This window comes from Callorhinus ursinus, unplaced genomic scaffold (assembly GCF_003265705.2).
Source record: "Callorhinus ursinus isolate GAN/ISIS: 27379988/994484 unplaced genomic scaffold, GSC_fseal_2.0 scaffold25, whole genome shotgun sequence".
Taxonomy (NCBI): domain Eukaryota; kingdom Metazoa; phylum Chordata; class Mammalia; order Carnivora; family Otariidae; genus Callorhinus; species Callorhinus ursinus.
The window spans coordinates 11641659-11660847 of NW_027397087.1; the positions used below are offsets into that span (position 1 = coordinate 11641659).

General features: G+C 41.0%; 1 protein-coding gene across 3 annotated transcripts; it reads right to left on the reverse strand.

Moving 5' to 3' along the window:
• Positions 1-557: 557 nt before the first annotated feature.
• On the reverse strand, positions 558-15835 carry GATM (glycine amidinotransferase). Of its 3 annotated transcripts, none has more exons than XM_025884368.2 (9): positions 15672-15835; positions 13917-14135; positions 7823-8018; positions 6768-6958; positions 5649-5786; positions 5309-5473; positions 4017-4080; positions 3436-3552; positions 558-1599 (listed from the first exon to the last, which is right to left on the reverse strand). In XM_025884368.2, exons 1-9 carry the CDS (start codon positions 15738-15740, stop codon positions 1487-1489), a joined length of 1272 nt encoding a protein of 423 aa, XP_025740153.1. In that variant the 5' UTR covers positions 15741-15835; the 3' UTR covers positions 558-1486. The 3 variants fall into 3 exon arrangements, with proteins under 3 accessions (XP_025740153.1, XP_073733043.1, XP_025740154.1); XM_073876942.1 differs by lacking the exon at positions 15672-15835 and adding an exon at positions 15372-15518; XM_025884369.2 differs by lacking the exons at positions 13917-14135; positions 15672-15835 and adding an exon at positions 11351-11524.
• Positions 15836-19189: the final 3354 nt, after the last annotated feature.

Genomic DNA, 19189 nt, shown 5'->3' on the forward strand with positions numbered 1-19189 from the left:
CTTCCCCGCCCTATGTCCCCCTCTCCCAGATTTTTCATGAGTCCAAACAGCATCTTGAGAACAGAGACTCTCTTTCTTTTCTGGGGCCTAGGATTAGCCCCTTATATTTATATATAAAAGACATTATATATATTTATATATAAAAGACATTCAGATATTTTTGAATGAATTACTTAATAAAATTTGGGGGTGCCTGGGTGGCTCAGTCAGTTAGGTGTCCGCCCCTTGGTTTCAGCTCAGCTCATGATCTCAGGGTCGTGGGATTTATCCCTGAGTCAGGCTCTGTGTGCTCAGCGTGGAGTCTGCTTGAGGATTCTCGCTCTTGCTCTCCCTCTGCCCCTCCCCCATGTGCTCTCTCTCTTTCTCAAATAAATAAAATAAATCTTAAAAAAAACTAATAAAATATGACTCTGCTAAACATTTCTGAATACAAGTATTATGTTTAAATTATTTACTAGGGATGAATATATTATTTCAGAGCATTAGAATTCTGTCCCTAGCGCTACATTCTTATAATTTACTTATGCTTAAAATAATTGGACCAAACTCTCATGAAATCCATTCTGTAACATAAAAGTTTATTAGAATAAAAATACATGTACAATCCAACATTAAAATTATTTCACATTGCATGTAGGTTTTACCTCCATTAGTTTTTTTTAATGCTTTTAAGGTCTGTGCTTTAAATAATTTGCACATCTGTAAACCAAGCTTAGATTATCAAAGATGCAATATATCCATTAGATACTGGACATCAAAATTTAGGATTGGAACTGATAGTTATAACCTATTGCACTAAATACTTCTGTAAAATTTGGACAGAGAAAAAAGAAAACTAAATCACTTGAAATGAGGTAAGTTGTATGAAAAGGTTTTTAGTAGCAAGTGTCACCAATGTTGAAATAAGAATACTAAAAACATTTATGGAAAATTCACTTAAAATGTTTGCATAGTCTAGATTATTTTTTAAAGACAAAAAATTAAAAATTACCAAAATTCCTCATTAGAAAAAGAGACAATTATCTGGTTCTGCTTAAGATCTGTGTACATTTTAAATCTTTCTCTCATTTAGAAAAAAGAAGTGATACAAACATTCACAAGTCTTAGAAAAAAGGAAAAAATAATGAAGATTAGGGACCAACATTTCAGGCTGCCTTTTGGAAAGAAAATTAAAAACAGAGGTAGACGGTTAAATATTAGTGGCCAAGTTACTCAAACAACTAACTTTTGTTGGTACACATTCACCAAATGTTTACACTTGAAGACAAATAGTAAATGAATTTAGGAGGAGACAGTAATACCTAGCACAAGTTATTTCCTTACATCAAAGAAAAGTAATAAAAATAAACCAGGCTTAAGACCCCTGTTAAGGATATGATTGTTTAAAGCACTACAGTTCATGCACTTCTTCAAGTGGGAGAGCGAACCTTATCCCTAAGCTTCCTAGATTTCTTGGAGGCCAAGCCACCAGCGCCATCAGGCCCGGTCAGTCAAAGTAGGACTGCAGGGTGCCTCGGCGCCGGACATCACAGGTCCAGCAGTGGAAGCCTCCTCCCAGGGAATTGGCATTACGGATATTAACCTTGATGGTACTGATACCTGCATCAAAAGAGAGACATGTAGTCAGCTGGATGGACTCCCAGGGAGATTCTCCTATAGGAAGTAAGCCCAAAGATGGGTAGGAATCCTGTGTCTGTAATCCTCAAGTCTACCTGAACCCCAAACAGTCTTTCAACTGTACTGTCACCAATTGTATTTTATCTAACCTATTCCACTGCTAATATAAAGTCTTCACCAGAAAGTCAGCAGAAACTGTGAAGTCTATTTTGTTTTGCTGACAATGCACAAGTCAACGGGCTGGATGAGTGGATGTGTCTGACGGGATTAACTTTACCACCTTAAGAAAACAACGGAATGGAGCTTGTATTTTAATATGCTGGGTTGTATGCTCATTCAGGTACTAAATCCATTCAGACGAGTAGTTTAATCTGGCATCATTTTGTACTGATGTGCTTGTGATGATGTGCATGGCCCAGTGAACCAACTGTATTTAGAAAGAAATCTATTGTGTTCAGCATAACAGGATTTTAAAAAGAAGATCTACCTTCCTCCCTTAGGGAATGCATTATTTTAAGGGGAAATACAGCTATAGAGCCACTAAAGCTTCCACTGGAGTAGTCGGGGAGGGGAGGCAGCAGGGGCCATCAGAAAGGACTTTCCCAGGAAAGTGAGACTGAGCAGGGCTTGGGGAAGTAAGAATACAGTGTAGAAGGTGTAAGGAGTGGGCTTGGGATAAAGAGTGGACTTTTAAACACAAGTATGTTTCCTGGTAGACAGATGTATCTGTCTTATTCAGATGGCTAGAGCCATTTTAATCCTGAATTGGAAAGGTTCCAGTTGCTTGATAAAGTTTGCTTTAACAAGTTCCCTGTGTCTACAATTATAAAATAATATTATGAATCACATATCTGGTTCTTAATAATATTTTAAGTTGAGAAACAATAAAATCTTAATGGACAAAGAAACTGAACTCAAGCAGTTGGGCTGTTTCAAGGAAGTCAGGAAAAAAGTGGCATAGCATTAGAGATCAAATCATTAGATTGGGCTCAGTCTAAAACTGACAGGCCAATCCTTTTCAACTGACACCACATTAAAGAGGGATGTGTCAAAGGGGCAAATCATTTCTTCTGGGTAGTATACCTGAAATATAAGACATGAATCAAAACTTGACTCACTTTCAACAAGTATATACTGCCTGGCTTTATTTGACACTTAGGATATATCAAGTATGTGAAGAGTGATGAACATACATACTTCTGTAGTCTATGTCCCAGCCATATGAAAATCCTTTCTTTCAACACTTTTCTCAATACTGTCAGAATAACTATTTTAAATTTTGAATATCAGGATAAGCAAATTCCCACGCGAGTAAAAACCAGTTCTTAGTTCAAAACTGAATGATTTACTCTCACTGACTACTGCATTTCATTACTTGGTTCATTGTGCTTACCACACACATAAGTCACTTCTGTATCTGTACCCTTAGATGTCCCTTAAAATATGTAAGACAGTTAAATGACTTTTAAAGGACCCTCAACAATTCAATTTCTTATTTGCGGAAGGACTGAATAATCTCTATGCTCGTCTACAAAGGGGGTAGTTCTTCATACGTGGGCACCAAGAGGTTAGATAAGTCACAGAAGATTGATATACTTATTGCTAAGGGAGTGTCTGAGGAACCTGGAATGCATCTCCAACCCTTTGGGATTATGATTGTTAACAATAAAAATATTGTGCATCTACGAAATAATGTGGTACCTCTAAAAGGAACAAATTGAATTAGATAAAGCATACATCAGACCTAGCAGGTAATTTCTTTAGTTCTTCTGGTTTAATACTTTCATGCATGACACCACATTTCGTTTTTGTACATACCCAGTTTTTCAAACATCTTTTGAATTGGGACTTCATTGGCATCCACCATGACACGCTTTTCATCTAGCATTAAGACATTCATAGAAAGCCATTTGGATGACATCCAGAGTGGGTGATCTAAAAATGGTAACAACAGTTAAATCATGTCCACTATCATTTTTGTTTAAAGCAAGAGTTCCAAAGTGAAGAATATTAAAGTGACACTTCCATTCTTTCAGTAGTTCACTTTCCCTGTGGAATTTTATTTTAATCTTAAGACAATTTATAAATGTTAGGACTCAATCTATACCCATTACACATTCGGATTTCACCTTGTTTTCTTTAAAAAGTCATTTCTTGCTTTGTGATGTTGCTTTATACTGATTTTTCCCATCTTCTCTCTTTCATTGTCTATGGAAGTAGAGGTTGCAAACATAAGTCCCAGCCTTGTTCTTGTACCTACAGGCCCAAGTGCTAGTTTACTCCTTCCTGGGGAAACATTTTCTCTAAAGTGCTAAAATTTGGGCTGCTGTCTATAGATGCAAGATCTTCAGTCACTGGAGTACTCATTTTAGGCTATAAGTATATAATAGTAAACATACCATCTGGGATGACTGGTATTGGAGGAGTAACTATGGTCCATCCCGCTTTCTTGAAAAGATCAATCTGCAAGACAAAAACAAACAAAAAACCAAAAAACAAACTCCAAGGAAGCTTAAATCTATATATGCTATTATTATCATATTTAGTCTCTGATAGCTCTTATGATTAATAATTCTTTTTGAGACACTGACTTCTCAACTGCCAAAATAAAAAAATTAAATTTCCAAACATTTGAAATGGTTTTGTCTGAATCCAAATTAGAAATGTACATAAAATCCCCATATTACCAGGTTAAAATTTTAAAAAAGTAACAGAAATGTTAAAGCTTTTAAAAATATTCTCATGTTTTATTTAGGTTTCAGAGATCTTAAAATACAGAAGATACTTTCCTTGACAAATTCGCATTAAAGAAAAGGAAAATATTTCCTATTTAGCTATTAAGGAAACAAAAATGTGACGTGTTAAACCCATAGTCCATCCACTTCATAGTCCATCACTTTGCATCTCTACCACAGCATAAGGATAGATGTTAAGGGTGTATTCCCAAAGAACCATAATTGTCCTTACCTATTACCATCCAGCCATCCCTATGTTCATATACTCAGTTTATCAATAAATTATGTTAAAATGAAACAGGTAATCTTGGTCATTAGGTATAAATGTACGGGATAGAAATGAACAGTGACATGGTAAAATAGTCATTTTTAAAAGGAGTACTGCAGCTTACCAAATAACACGGAATCACTCACCACCCAACTGGAAGTAGGAGGGAAGGAACAGAGGTAGGAAGCTGCAGGTGATAGGGACAGACTAGCTGCAGTGCAGTGGCTCTGCTCCTCCTTGCAGGCTGGGGCTGGCCAAAGGGGTCCTGACCCCCCGGAGAGGGAGGAAGACACCCACTACCCAGGAGCATTGCCCAGCCATGTAAGGATCATTCTTTCTGCAATTCAGCTGCTGTGGGATCTTGGCTGCAAGCTATGGGATAATATACTCTGTTCGATAAAAACACACACAGACACACAAACTGGAGGCTTTGAAAGCAGCAAGCAAGGAAAGTCAAAGTCTGATGACACTATACTAATTATCATGGCTACAATGTACATTTGTGAGTTCTGGACACCTTGTAGTAAATCCACCATAAGCAATCCAATGTTTGATTATCATAATGTTGAGCACTGCTGAATTTGTCATCTAGAACCATTAGGAACCATGGAAGTGCTTAAAATAAACATGGTAATTACTTCAGTGGCTAGACTCTATTGCTTCTCCAGAGTCTTAAGAGCTCCCTTACCTGATGACATGGTCGGTCAGGGTTGGAAAGCACAAGACCAGGTCCAATGATATTGAAGGTGGCATCAATATGCATTGGATTGGGATCTTTAAAGGAGATGATATGCACTCTGTAGTCTGGCGCAAGATGCCTCCGCATCCATTCAATGCCCAGATAGTTTGTAACCTGAAAATGAAAGGAGGACGAAATTCTATAAAGATTTGGTTCTATGTTTAGATAACTAAAAATAGTCAGGATGAAAATATTTTCATAAAATAAATAAATACAATAATGTACAAGTAAATAATAAATAAAAAATATAATAATAAAGTGTGGAATTTAAGAGGCAGCTTTTATTGACCTGGCTTCTCTGTGCAAAAATATCTCTTCCAGCTCTAATGAAGTCAGCAGCATCAAAGCATGGCTCGAACTCAGTCGTCACAAATTTTCCCTGAGCAGCCAATCTGTGTCTGTCTTCTACAGAATGGATAGGGTAATTCTAATTGGAACAAGAATGAATACATACAAAGGAAATTATTTATGGGGCATTCATTACTAAGAGAATTAATTCAACATCATCATTTCCCAAAATAGTACTACCCCGTTTTAGACTAAAACATGCATGGGGAAGATGTAGGCCCATGCTAACTAAATCAAAATAAACTGACAACAAAAACCAAAAACCAAAAACTAGGCATGACAGCAATTTCTTGATACTAGGAAGGAAATGGTACAGCGATATTAATAATTCTGAAAATATTCATGACCCATATATTGATTTATGTAGCTAGCTACAATACTGAAAGTCAACAGGATGAAGTCATTCTGTTCTTTTAAAAAAGGAATTTGGTCCTAAGCCTAACTCATACCATAAAATGAGATGCCATGCATCCCTTGCCAAAATTGATTTGGTGTGGTGGAATGAATTCATTACTTATTTCTGTCTTTAAACCCCTAGAAAAAATTTTGATCTTTTGATTCTATCTATAAATGATTAAATAATAAGTGGCCTAAGAAGGAATATATACTTCCTTCTACTGTGAATTTGGCCTGTAGACCACATTGTTTCTCTAGAAGAAAAGAAGGGAGTTCAGTTGAGTGACTTTTCTGTTTCTACCAATGAATAGCTATGTGCCTTTAGGAAAGTTTTCCTCCCAGTAAGGGAACACGGATGCTCCTCCCTCAGAGGATTTTGTGAAGAATAAGCAGGACTGACGATGTATAAAAGCACTTAGCTCAAGACCTAGCACATGGTAAGCACCAGATAAGTGTTAGCTATTACTACTATTACTCTTATCATCACAAATGTCGTTTACTCTATTTTCATCATAAAACAATCTGTTTTTTTTTTTTTTGAATGAAGGTGATGTTCTCAGTTTCTCAAATGCATACTAAATATAAGGTATCAGAGAATCTCTATGTCATTCTCTGGATTATTGAGAAAAATTACTAATAAGCTCACCCATAATTAAGGTCTTACCTGGTCATAAAGCTTATCACCCATTGTTGGCTTGGGAGCCGTTGTCCACTTGGCGCCACGATGGAAGTAGTCTTTGATAATTGACCGGTATGCACGGTACTCAAAGAAGCGGGCGCGCCACGCCATCGGAGCCTCGATAATCTCGTTTCCCACAACAATCAGGATGTCTCGAGGCATCGCACCATATAAACCTATCAGACCAAAAAGTTCCACAACAACCTCAGCAATGCTAATTTCCAAGACAGAAGAGTCTATATAATAGGATCCCAGGTTTTGGTTAAAAAAAATTGCAGAAAACCTATAGGAATGTGTATACGTACATTTATATGCAAATGGAAAAAGATGGAGTGATACATACTAGATTATTAGCATGAGTATTCTGTGTGGGGATGGCAAAGAGAAGGAAGGAAGGAGGGAGGGAGGGAGGGAAGGGGAAAGAAAGGAAGGAAGGAAGGAAGGAAGGAAGGAAGGAAGGAAGGAAGGAAGGAAGGAAGGAAGAAAGAGGAAGAAAAGAAATGAAGCAATAAGGTCCTTGTTCAAAGAGATCTAGAACCACCAAGTTTTCATGTTTTGTAAGCTCCTTTCTTGCTACATAAAAAAACAGAGTTTTTCAGGGAATATCAGTAGCACAAGATAAAAATTGGGCCAAGGATCATTTCCAGAACTGTAAATTAGAACACTGAATTCAGGCACAAGAACAATCCTGTAGCAATGTCAGTTAAAACTAAAATGGGAATGTTTCTGTTCCCCTCTTAACTTCTATACCTGAGGAAAATGACATGGAATCCACTGTTTTATGAAAGGAAATGATCATAAGGTTTAGAAAAACTGCTTCTTTGAAGAAGATTCTGATTTATAATGGAGTTTAGAATATGGACATCTTAACATCTTAATCATATCAAAAAGAACCAGTCTGTTCCTAAGTAATCTTTACAGTTTTGAAGGATTATTAAAACAAAGTAATCTCTGACAGATTATTTGAACTTTCTCCTTACACATTAAGAAAGATATTAAAAATTAAGACACTAGCAGTTTAGGTATCCAACATCACTTACCCGTAGACTCAAAATCAGGAGTTTTATACTTCAACGACCAGTCAATGGGGTCAGGTCTCCTCACTGTTACTCCTTCCATTTTTAAAATATTGCACATCTCTTCAATTTCAGCAACAGCCTTTTTCAAATGATCTTTGGGAAAATAATGGCCTCCGTGCTTCTGGTAAAATGACCAGTACTTTTCATATGTGTTGGCCTAGAACCAGGAGAAAGTAAGCGAAATACTTAATTGGAGAAAAATACAACTCATGATAAGGTCCTAGGCAGTGAACAATGATTTGTATAACTTCTTTTTTCTTTTTAATTTTTATTTATTTGAGAGAGAGAGAGTGCGCACGAGCAGGGAGGAGAGGGAGAAGCTGGCTTCCCACTGAGCAGGGAACCCGATGCATGACCTGAGCTGAAGGCAGATGCTTAACCACTTAACTGACTGAGCCACCCAGGTGCTCCTGATTTGTATAATTTAATGGAAATGAGCCTAAGACTATGTCTTGTCTAGTGTTGATCCCCAGCACCAAGCATGTTGCCTCTCTGAGAAGACAGTCAGTATTTGTTGAATGAAGAATTCTAAGTTTTCTTGAGGTTTTGAGACCTTTTGCTCCCTTTGCCTGGGATCTTCTGCCTTGCCGTTCACAGCATATCTGCCTTCAGATGGGCTTGGAGTCTTCTTGGACCAGTTTTTACTGGTCCTTCATAGACAAAGCTTCATAGACAAAACAGGACATAGGTACTCTGTTAGATAGTCTCAACGAAATCAAATAAGAGAACAAAGAAAGGGCATAAGAGGATAAAAGCACATCTGTACTTAGATAAAACCATGTGCTACCTACCCATGCATCCCAGAATTCTGTCTAGAAAACAGCACCGCAAGATAATCTATAGGAAAATAGGACACTGCCCCCTTAAAATTAGGGACATATTCTCAAACATTCTTTGTTGCTCTTAAAAATCCATTATTGATTTTCTCATTCAACAGAATTAGCACTTGGCAAAATTATGCAGCAGTGCAAGTCGGCCTCTGGTACTTCCTCGCCTTCCCTGCAAGACATGCCTCCCCTCCCCAGTCCTTCCAAGTTTTCATACTGCTTCAAGTCCTTTTGTCATCAAAGGAAGTGATCCAATAAGTGAATTCACACACTTTCGGCAGCTGAAAAAAAAGCTTAACATTTAGAAAGTGTCCAAGGGTGATATGTATTTTAAAAGACAACTGAATGAAAACCAATTAAATGCTTTAAAAAGGCTCAATTTGCTAAAAATGTTGAAATAGGGCAGGCAAAACAACTGTAAAATATTGGTTTTCAAAAATATAAAAATGTAGAAGGATTCTTCATTCAGATTGTTTTGCATGTGCCTAAGTTCTCAATTTACAGAAATACATTGGGAAATGTAGACTATATATATGGATGTAATTTATCAAGATAGATGAGGCAGAATTCCAATCAGAAGATCCAAACGGTAGGAAAAAACCTTGGACTTTCATCAAAAGACTGGCAAAGTGATATACATCTATATATTTTAAGTTTAAAAAATATTTAAAGCAGGTATTTAAAAAAAAATACTTCCTTATATCATCGATTAACTGACTACCAGTCCCGATCATGTCAGATAAGGTTTCCATCACAAATCAGACAATTTCAGATAGTGGTTAAGGGCTGTGAAGAAGGGAACTGGGTAATGAGATAGAGTGTGTCTAGATGTCTAGCCCAGTAATGTCAAAGACGACGTCTTGTCCAGGTTTTCTGTCTCTACTTCCATTTCCACCTCAGTCTGATAAATTCAAATATACGGAGGCAGACCTGCCTCTTGTTAGTTCAGTACCTAGGTTCGCACCAGTAAGGCTGGAGCTGAGCCTGCAGGTGAAGGAATAAGAATCTGAAAAACATGTCTTTAACAAACATGGAGGATGACAGTGAGGCTCTAAAACAGGGGTTGGCAAACTAAAGTCCATGGCTAGATTTTTTTTTTTTCTTACTAAATACAAGTTTTATGGGAACACAGACACATTCATTTACATATTGTCTGCAGTTGCTTTTGCACTACAGTGGCAGAGTCAAGAGGTGAGTGGTTGTGACAGAGACTTAAGGTCTGCAAAGCCTGAAATGTTTATTATCTGGCAGAAGTAAGTTTGCTGATCCCTGTCTACATTATTGGTTAGTTGCTTTACTTTTGAAGATCTACAGGAAAACAGCAGGCTCAATTTCTGGCCTGTGACAAATATCATCAGTCTCAAATTATCAGTATTAATTTACGTAGTTTTTAAGATCAATCTACTCTTTTTAAAAACAAAAGCATTCCACTGTTTTCTACCCCTAGGAAGTCCAGCAGCAGCCCCCAGGAGGAGAGGATAATAATGAGTCTTAATATTCCTCTCAGACACATCGTGGTACTGCTCCTCCATTCATTGCTTCCTCCTTCTCATGCCAGGCACATCGCTTAAAGTCCGCTAAAGGACAAGAAGCCTTTGAAACTTTAAAACTTGTTCCAGCAGATGCATAGCCATGCTGTCTTGCCAGACACATTCCAAAGTATTCTGTGTAACTATGCAGAATGAAGCTTGCCTTGGTAAATATGAACTAAGCTTTGCTGGGGGAAAAAAAGCTATTTGAACAAGTGTGAGTTTCCTTGTGTAACTCATACCCTGTCTGGCTAAGGTTGAACAAAGTCCAAATGATCAAGGCACGTTACATTTTCCAAGACATAGTTAGAAATTATTTACACTTCCTTTGTAACCCTGCTAAATGAGTTAGCAATTATTTACCAAGTATCTGCAAGATAAAAAACATTACACTAAATGCTTAGCATAGGATGTTTTTAATAATCTGTTGCAGAGATGTGGCTGCATTCCTAGAAACTTTATAGTCTTTCAGAGTTTAAAACCCCTCGGGGTGGTGGTGGGGCTGCCAAATGAATTTTAAATACTGTCTTTGGAAGGCTATGAAATATAAATAGAAACTTACTTATCCAGCTTCAAGCTTATAGTACATTAACCTTGGGTGACTTTGTATCTTACAAAAGGTCCTTTCTTAAGAGCTTTATTTTAAAGATAAAAGCAAAACAAAAAGCACATATTTGGTGGAAAGTATTCATTACGTTTTACAGAATAAAAAGCTACATAGCTTTTAAAAACTGCTTCCTGACAACCACCGTCCCTACTCCCATAAAATTTCTCTAGCCTTTATATCTTCCAACCAATCTTATGCTCTAATTGCCCATAAGCAGTTTAATACATTATTTTATCTTTCATTGTTCCCCAGCTGATTAACACATCTGTATCATTTTCCTCTATTAGTAAGGCCTTGCCTTCTGGGGGCCATGCATGCCTTTACTTTTCTCTCTCTCATTACCTAGTTTAGCATGTGGCATAAAGCAGAAATAACCAGAAAAATGAATGAAATCAATACTGCTAGTACTAGTAGTATCTACAATCATTGCACTCCCAATGTACTTTTGTAATATAAATCTAGATCCATACAACAGTAACCGAAGTGTGGTTCTGTCCCTTGAAATACTTAGCATATAACCTTTTACCTTCATCTTTAATCTTGTTAGGTAGAGAGCAAGCCTCTTAATATCTTCACTTTATTGAGGCCCAGAAATTTGTGGAATCTTGCACAAGGTCAAAGAGCTACTTAGCGAAGACTAGCATCAAGCTTCTTAATCAAATACATAATTCAGTCCTGGTCTCCTGACTTCAGCCCGGTACACTTTCCACAAATGACAGAGAACTCAAAATCGTGTCTGAGAATCATGTCTGTTTCCGTAAGATTACACAGTACAAAAGTCAACAATTTTATAGACAAGTAAAAGGATAAGCTATTGCTTGAATTTGAAATTGAATTCCACCCAATTAAAATGGTTAGGGATGGGACTTCTTTTCAAGAAAAGACTTAAAAAAGATCATGTCTTTTTAAAACACGTGGACGATACATAAATTAATCTGTTCATCGAACATCAAATATCAGAACCAGAGGTAGTTTCAGAACAATTAGAAGTTACGACTTTTTCTCTTACCCTGCCTTCGAGGTCTAATTAAAGAGTCATTTTCTTCAAGAAGACTTCCTAACTCTCCCGCATTTGGTCATTGCTTTTTCCTTTACTCTTTTGGCATTCAGTTCAATGGCCAGGTGGTTGGCATAAGATACTTAGCTTTAGTCTTTGTTTCTAGACGAAGATCTTATTTCTCTGAACAGAAAGCAAGGTCTTTTGTGCTGATACCTCTGGAGCCCGGGTACAAGGTAGGCAGCATTTCTGATGATGATGGGAATGATGTAATAGAACTTATTTCCTTAATCCATGTTATAAATAACAATGTAAATATTCAGGAATAATTTAAGTACAATGAAGATATATTTCTAACCCATTATTAATGGAAGCTCAGGCTGTGTCTGCAATGTGGATGACACTTCCTTCTGAACCTGAACACCAATCCACTGAGGCCCAGTCTTAGGAATATGAAAGATAACACTAGGAGTTTTTAGAAGAGAGATATTACTTGTTGCCAGGGAAACCCTGGAAGGTTTTGGGGAAGGGACCATCAGACCTCTGTGGTAGTAAGAAGGGAGGTTTAAACTACAGACAAGAGAGGTACAGGAACATAGGTGGAAGGAGTCCTGAGTGGGAGCACAGACATGAGGGTTGTTTGGGGAACAGTGAGTAGTCTAGTTTGGCTGCTTAGAGGGTTATCCTATAAAGTCTGCTGAAAACCAAGGTGAAACCGTAGAGTTGAGAGGGACCCAAATAGGAATGGACAGCTGCTAACCAGCCATACTAACACACCTCTAAGATGAACCAATGATTGAAATGGGGAGTCCTGGAAAGGCAGACAAGAGCCAGATTATGAATGATCTTGAAATACTGTGAGAACTTTATCTGAGGTAGTGGCGGGGGGAGGGGACATGTGGAAGATTGGGAAATAGAGGCATGAGAGGAGCAGGATGAGCAACGTGATCCAATTTTGGTTTAAAAAAAAGCACTCTCGGGGCACCTGGGTGGCTCAGTCGTTAAGCTGTCTGCCTTTGGCTCCGGTCATGGTCCCAGGGTCCTGAGATTGAGCCCCGTGTCTGTGTCCAGCTCCCTGCTCTGCAGGAAACCTGCTTCTTCCTCTCCCACTCCCCCGCTTGTGTTCCCTCTCTCGCTGTCTCTCTCTCTGTCAAATAAATAAATAAAATATTAAAAAATAATAAAATTTAAAAAAAAAGCACTCTCACAGAAGCTAGAAGGTGGTTTGGAGAGAAGAACAAATGAGGGTAAGCTGTGATAGTCCAGGCAGTGGATAGGATCTTGACCTAAGGCAGCAGCAGAGGGATGGAGGCAAGGTTGCTTTTGACAAAGGACTTGTTAGATCGTGGAGGATTGACTGAAGGAGAAATCAAAGATGACTCCTTGATGTTTCAGCTCTAATAAATAGGAACGCCAAAATTGGAAAGGAAGGACTGCAGAAGGGTCCAGTATAGCAGAGTGGCTGACAGCTAAACTCAAGATGTGCCAGGCTTGAGGTCCTACGGTAATACCCAGCAAGGAGTTTAACATGTTGATCTGGAGAAAGATCTGGACCAGAGTGGAGGTGGGACCCGAAGCTATGAGAAGAGCTAAGGAAAGAGGGCCAGAGTGAAATTCTGCTCAACCCTAACATTACAGGGAAGGAAGATGTGAGCAATGGTGAAAGAACTAACATCCCCAGATGAGGTCTGTCAGAATCTGGAGGAAAGAGTTATTTGTGTAAATAGTATAAAACACCAGGGACGCCTGGGTGGCTCAGTGGGTGAAGCATCTGCCTTTAGCTCAGGTCATGATCCTGGGGTCCTGGGATGGAGCTCCACCTCGGGCTCCCTGCTCAGTGGGGAGCCTGCTTCTCCCTCTCTGCAGCTTCCCCTGCTTGTGCACGCTCTCTCAGTCTGTCAAATAAATAAATAAAATCTTAAAAAAAATAAAACCCCACAGAAATTTCAGCTAAGATAATTAAAATCACCACGGGATTTCAGAGGTCTGGAGTAAGCTACAGTGAAAGCAGTTATAGAGGACAGTGGGAGCATAAGCCAGCCTGCAGAAGGTGAGGCATGAACCCCCTTCAGACATGTGAATTCCCTTGCTTTACCTTCACCTCCACGGTAAACGGTGGAACACAGGCATTTTCTGCTCTGCCCACTATCACTTCCTCTAAGGGGTCCCATTCGTTGTAAGAGGAGACAGGGCAGTCCTTGGGCAGAGGATCAGTGGCCTTATCATCAGCTGCACAGGAATTCCGGGAGGAAGCAGTAGCTGCCTGGGTGCTCTGGAAAGTTCGCTGCACCCATCCTGTTAAGGTTCTTCCAAGCTTCCAAGAACAAAGAAAAGATTATTGCAGAGTCCGATATAGTACTTTCGGGGAAGAGGAGGTAGAATGAAACCCAGTATAACATAGACATTTAAAATCCTTTAGGAGAATGTAAATCAAGATGTTAGTTACCATATAGGTGGGCGGTGGGGCTATAGTTTTGCCTTCTTGTTTTTTATAAATTATCTGTTTATTTGTTAATTGGCATAACTTTCTAAAGCCCCTCAGAGGATTTTATCCCCAGTGACCACCCCCATTTATATCTCAGAATGGTTTACTGCAATTAAGTTTTAATCAAGCTTTAAGCAACCCTTCTGTAGATGATGGATCCCCCATTCCTAGAAAACCACAGAAAGCTGCTCCATATCTGCCTGCCAAGTCCAGCTGGAGGAAGAAGGCTCCTTTCCCCCTTCAGTATTAAAAGTCACCAAAATTAGACTTTTTTTTGTCCAAATTAAAATGTAGAAGCATATGTGAAGAACCTTATCTTTCAGAATAATCAGCTTCAAACTAAAAATTTTGCAGTGCTAACACACACTTCCCACTCTTTGGCACTTCAGTTCTGAGAGTGACCAAGTGCCAACGGCTCCAATTCACAGATGGTCCATAGTATCCTAGCCAAGACAGAATTAACCCAAATTTAAACAGCCGGGAAAGAGGACTTCAAAACAGCCCTTTGAAAATCCAGGGCCTATAAAATCTACAATAGGGAGAGTCCCTCACCCATGGGGCAAACCTCAAACACCACCCACACCCCACACCGCACCCCCGCGCCCAATCTCTCTCCTACGCTGTTAAATGCCTTACGAAGGAGGCAGGAGGGGAGCCAGGGTGGGGACCAAAGCAAGAGGGAGAGGGACAGCTGTTCTGGAAGCAGTTGCCGGGAGGGAGCCAAACTGCCCTGCTATTCCTGTCCCAGGAGCTAAGGGAGGGTCTGCAGGCGCACGCTTACAAACCCGGCAAGCGGCGGTGGGGGTGGGGGGAACCCGGCAGAAAGTCTGGGTACGGCCTGAACTCGCTCCAACTCCTCTCTCGACTCAGTACTCCATGTTACTCTTGGAGTGGGCCTGCCTGCTCCCTCTCCATCCCAGATTCCCACTTTGCCTCCTCTTCTGTCCATCCGCACCACACGCATGTCCCCGAAGGCTCCCCAACTCTATGCCCACCCCCTGCGCTGAACCCCAATAATTCCATCCTTGTATTAAGAAGTGTCACTCTTCGCCCCCACACCCTCACCCCGGGCCGGAAGCCTCTTGGAGCGAATCGGGGTCCGACTGGGAGGGCGGCGCCTCCTGCAATGACGGCCACCGAGACCCGAGACGCGCAGAGAGCTACTGTACCCACGGGGTGTGGCCCCAGTGCACGTCCCGCTTCCCTGGGAAGCGCCGAGCTCCCGGCAGCCAGCAAAGGCTCTTGAAGCTGAGCTTCCAAGGGGAACCAGAGGGACACTGTCATGCAATGCTGGCTGGGGAAAGCCAGGGAAGGCGAGGGGGACGCACGCGGCCGACGGCCGAGGCGGGCGGCGCGCGCACGCACCCGAGAGCCGATGTAGTGCACCGCCTCGGCGCCGCGGCTCCCGCCGCGCAGACACCGCACCCGCAGCATCGCCCCGCGCCCGGCTTGTCCACGAGCGGAATGCTCCCGGTGCTCGGCCGCGTCCGTCCGAGCCTCCCGAGAGCGCGCCAGCAGCAGTGTCACGGCGCGCGGCCCCCGGCCTTTTGTAGTCTCGCCCCGCCCCGCCGCCTCCCGCGCGCCCCATTGGCTGCTGGGAACAGGTGGCGGGGCTGGGGGAGCGCAGGCCAGCGCGCCCCGCAGCCCCGAATTAGCAATCTTTAGGAGACTGCGGGTGGCTCCGGGTCCAGCCTCCGGTGTTTGCCTTTTTTTTAGCTTGTCGGTCCGCCGACTGGCTTCGGCTACCAAGCCCAGCCCCCGTCCGCCGCAGGAGGTACCAGTGCTTCAGGGGAGGGGGAAAGCACGCGACTTCTGACGAAGGAAACTTAATAGTACGGGAAATGTGCATTGTTGGATAACATAGGTAAGGCTTAAGTACAATCTCAGGGTTAAATTCGTCGGTATACACTGACTCAGTTCCCTCATTTTGCAGTGAACGAAACCCCTAAAGTTTAAGTGGTTTCTTCAGGCAACACCGGGTTTGAGACTGGAGAAACCTAAGTCTGGAATTCAGGTTCTCTCTCCTCCGGGGTGCTGCACTTTCCACCCACAAGCCTGGTAGGTGTTTGGGGGAATGCTAGACGTTTCAAATAGTCGTTGGCCATGTGTCCTGGCTTGAGAAATTCAATCATGGCAATAGAGACAGAAGTGGGCCAGGAATAAGGGACGACTACAGACTCATCTTCCCTTCCATTTCATGTATTTAACATTTTATTTCAATTGATTAGGGTACATTTGTAGTTTCCGAACAATGCAAAACTAGAGAGCTCAGTTTAACGTTTAAATACCTCGGAGGAAAGGGAGCAGAGAGATTTTAATATTTCATTTTGTACCTACAAAATATGTAATTATTTATTTTTAATGAGATGGCGTTTTAATTCTGGTGTCTCAAACTTGTTTTCCAAAGTTCACTGATAGAAAGCACCAGACAAGCAGAATGGCATGGTACAAAGAGCCCTGGAGAGGCAATTGGGAGAACTGGGTGTTAGTCTTGACTCTATTATAGACTACTATGTGTCTTCTTGAGTTGCAACCTTCTTATCCTCAAAGAGAGAACACTTGCATTTATTGTCCCTAGCACACAGGGTCGTTGAGGGGCCAAAAGGAGAGATTGTACATGCGGAATGTGGTGTGGCACTAAGAGCTACATGAAGACGAGGTAATATTTTACCAGCTCTAACAATAAGGAGGCCTCCAAATGTGATAATAGGGTGAAAGGAGTCAGTAAGTCTAGGTCCATATCTTAGCTCTGCTACTAACTTGCTTTGTGACCTGGAATCAAATTCCTCCTCCTTTCTAATGAAGGCATCTGGGTTTAGTGAAGGCTTTGGCTAATATTTCTCAAAATTTATAAAGTACCTCTCCCAAGAATTAAACGCAGCCACCTCTAAGGTCTAATTTTCTAATGTACTTAGGGTGGTCTACTCATCCTCAATAAAGGAATTTAAGAATACAGTAAGTTCACCTAACAAATGGTATTGACATTACTCTGTACCATTTCTGTCTGAGATCTGAGGACACCCTCATATCATTCATTAAAGACACTTTTAATTTTCCAGATGTAAGAATTGGAAGTGCCCGGAAATAATGAGGCGAGGGTGTCATTAAATTTTACATAAAGAAAGGCTCATATTATAGCCACAGAACATACCCTTATCTTCTGGAATCCAGGGTGGATAGAGCCACCCAAACCAGTCCTACTGCTATAAAAGCAAATCAAAGCACTTTCCTCAATCCCTTTTTCTTTCTTGTGTATGGATATATGTATTGTTCTTCTTCTTCTTCTTTTTTTTTTTTTTTGGTTGTCAAATGATCCTTTATTGAAATATTTTCCTTTGTAGTTAACTAGCTGGGCATTCCACTGCACCACTGTTGATGTCATCTATGATGTATGAGGGTGGTGGCCATCAACATTACAGCCCGCTGACTGGGCAGGCCCCAGGATCTTTTTAATGGTTCGAGAGAGTTCTCTGGCTAAAGATTGGTGGCGCATCTGTTGGGCAATATTGACAATATCATCAAAGGTAACATTTCCACTGTGCTTAATGTTTTTCTGCTTCTTTCTGTCTCTTGGTCAAGGGACGACCAAGAGACAGAAATCAGGGCAGAGGCAGAAGGTACCACTTCAATCTGGGCCTGTCTGTTCTGAATGGTCAGTTTCACTGTAATCCTTAGACCCTTCCGGTCACCGGTCACCTTGGCGATGTCATCACCAACCTTTTTTGGAGACAAACCCAGCGGGCTGATCTTCTGGGCCAGGGCAGATGTAGCACTGACTTCGCCACCGGTGCACCTCAGGTACACGACTTTGATCTCGTTGGGGTATAACTTAGGCGGCATGGCGGAGGTGGTTGGTGTCGGATGAACCCGGATTCGGGACAACCAAAGACAGTTGCACCTTTGCTTCCTCCAAGTCGAAAGCCAAAAGGTATATGTATTGTTCTTGAAAAAAATTCTGTAACAATTTTTTTTTAAAGATTTTATTTATTTATTTGAGAGAGAGAGAATGAGAGATAGAGAGCACGAGAGGGAAGAGGGTCAGAGGGAGAAGCAGACTCCCCGCTGCGCAGGGAGCCCGATGTGGGACTCGATCCCGGGACTCCAGGATCATGACCTGAGCTGAAGGCAGTCGCTTAACCAACTGAGCCACCCAGGCGCCCAATTCTGTAACAATTTTTAGACTGACTTCATCAGTTGGAAGCACAAACCTTCCCTACTGGTTTGTCTTATACTGTCTGTCCAACTCTGCAAAGTGTCGACAGTAATACCTGGCAACTCCTTGTTTTTGTACTGCTTTTTTTCAGAAGAAGAGGAATAGACTGTGACTCTTGCCTTGTTCTCCCTCACTGGCAATAGGTTAGTGTAACACCAATAACTTTGATCAAACCAATAATTTTAGGATCTTGGTGGTCTCATAATTAATGGTTATGCATAACCATTATTATTCACTACTATTCACGTCTAATAGTAGTATACTCTTGTAGGTTAATCTAGGGACATAATTTAGGGTCATGTGGGGGTAAAAGCACAAGGAATAGAAAATTCATCAGAAGCATGGCAAATTATTCCACTTTCTAATTCTCCCTCATCACTGTTGCTTTGGGGACATGCTCAACTCTACCTGGTTCCACCCGACAAAGTACAGAGTTTGTGAAATGTGTCCTGAGATTAAAAAACCCCAAAAGCTAGTAAAGTCTTTGGGTCAACACCAATGAACAACAAAAGAGCCTATCGTAAGAATTCGTTATTTCACTGTCATGGTTGACATCAGAATCTCTGCATAGGAAGCAATAGTAATGTGTTCCTAGAACTTAAGAGATACAGATACTCAGGGTGCCTGGGTGGCTCGGTTGAGCATCTGCCTTCGGCTCAGGTCATGATCC

Coding starts and splice junctions, on each gene's coding strand:
- GATM (XM_025884368.2), bottom strand. CDS start 15,740: ATGCTGCGGGTGCGGTGTCTGCGCGGCGGGAGCCGCGGCGCCGAGGCG. Junction 4,081..5,308: donor CTGACCGACCATGTCATCAG/GTAAGGGAGCTC, acceptor TTTGTCTTGCAG/ATTGATCTTTTCAAGAAAGC. Junction 1,600..3,435: donor AAAGATGTTTGAAAAACTGG/GTATGTACAAAA, acceptor CTTTTGATGCAG/GTATCAGTACCATCAAGGTT.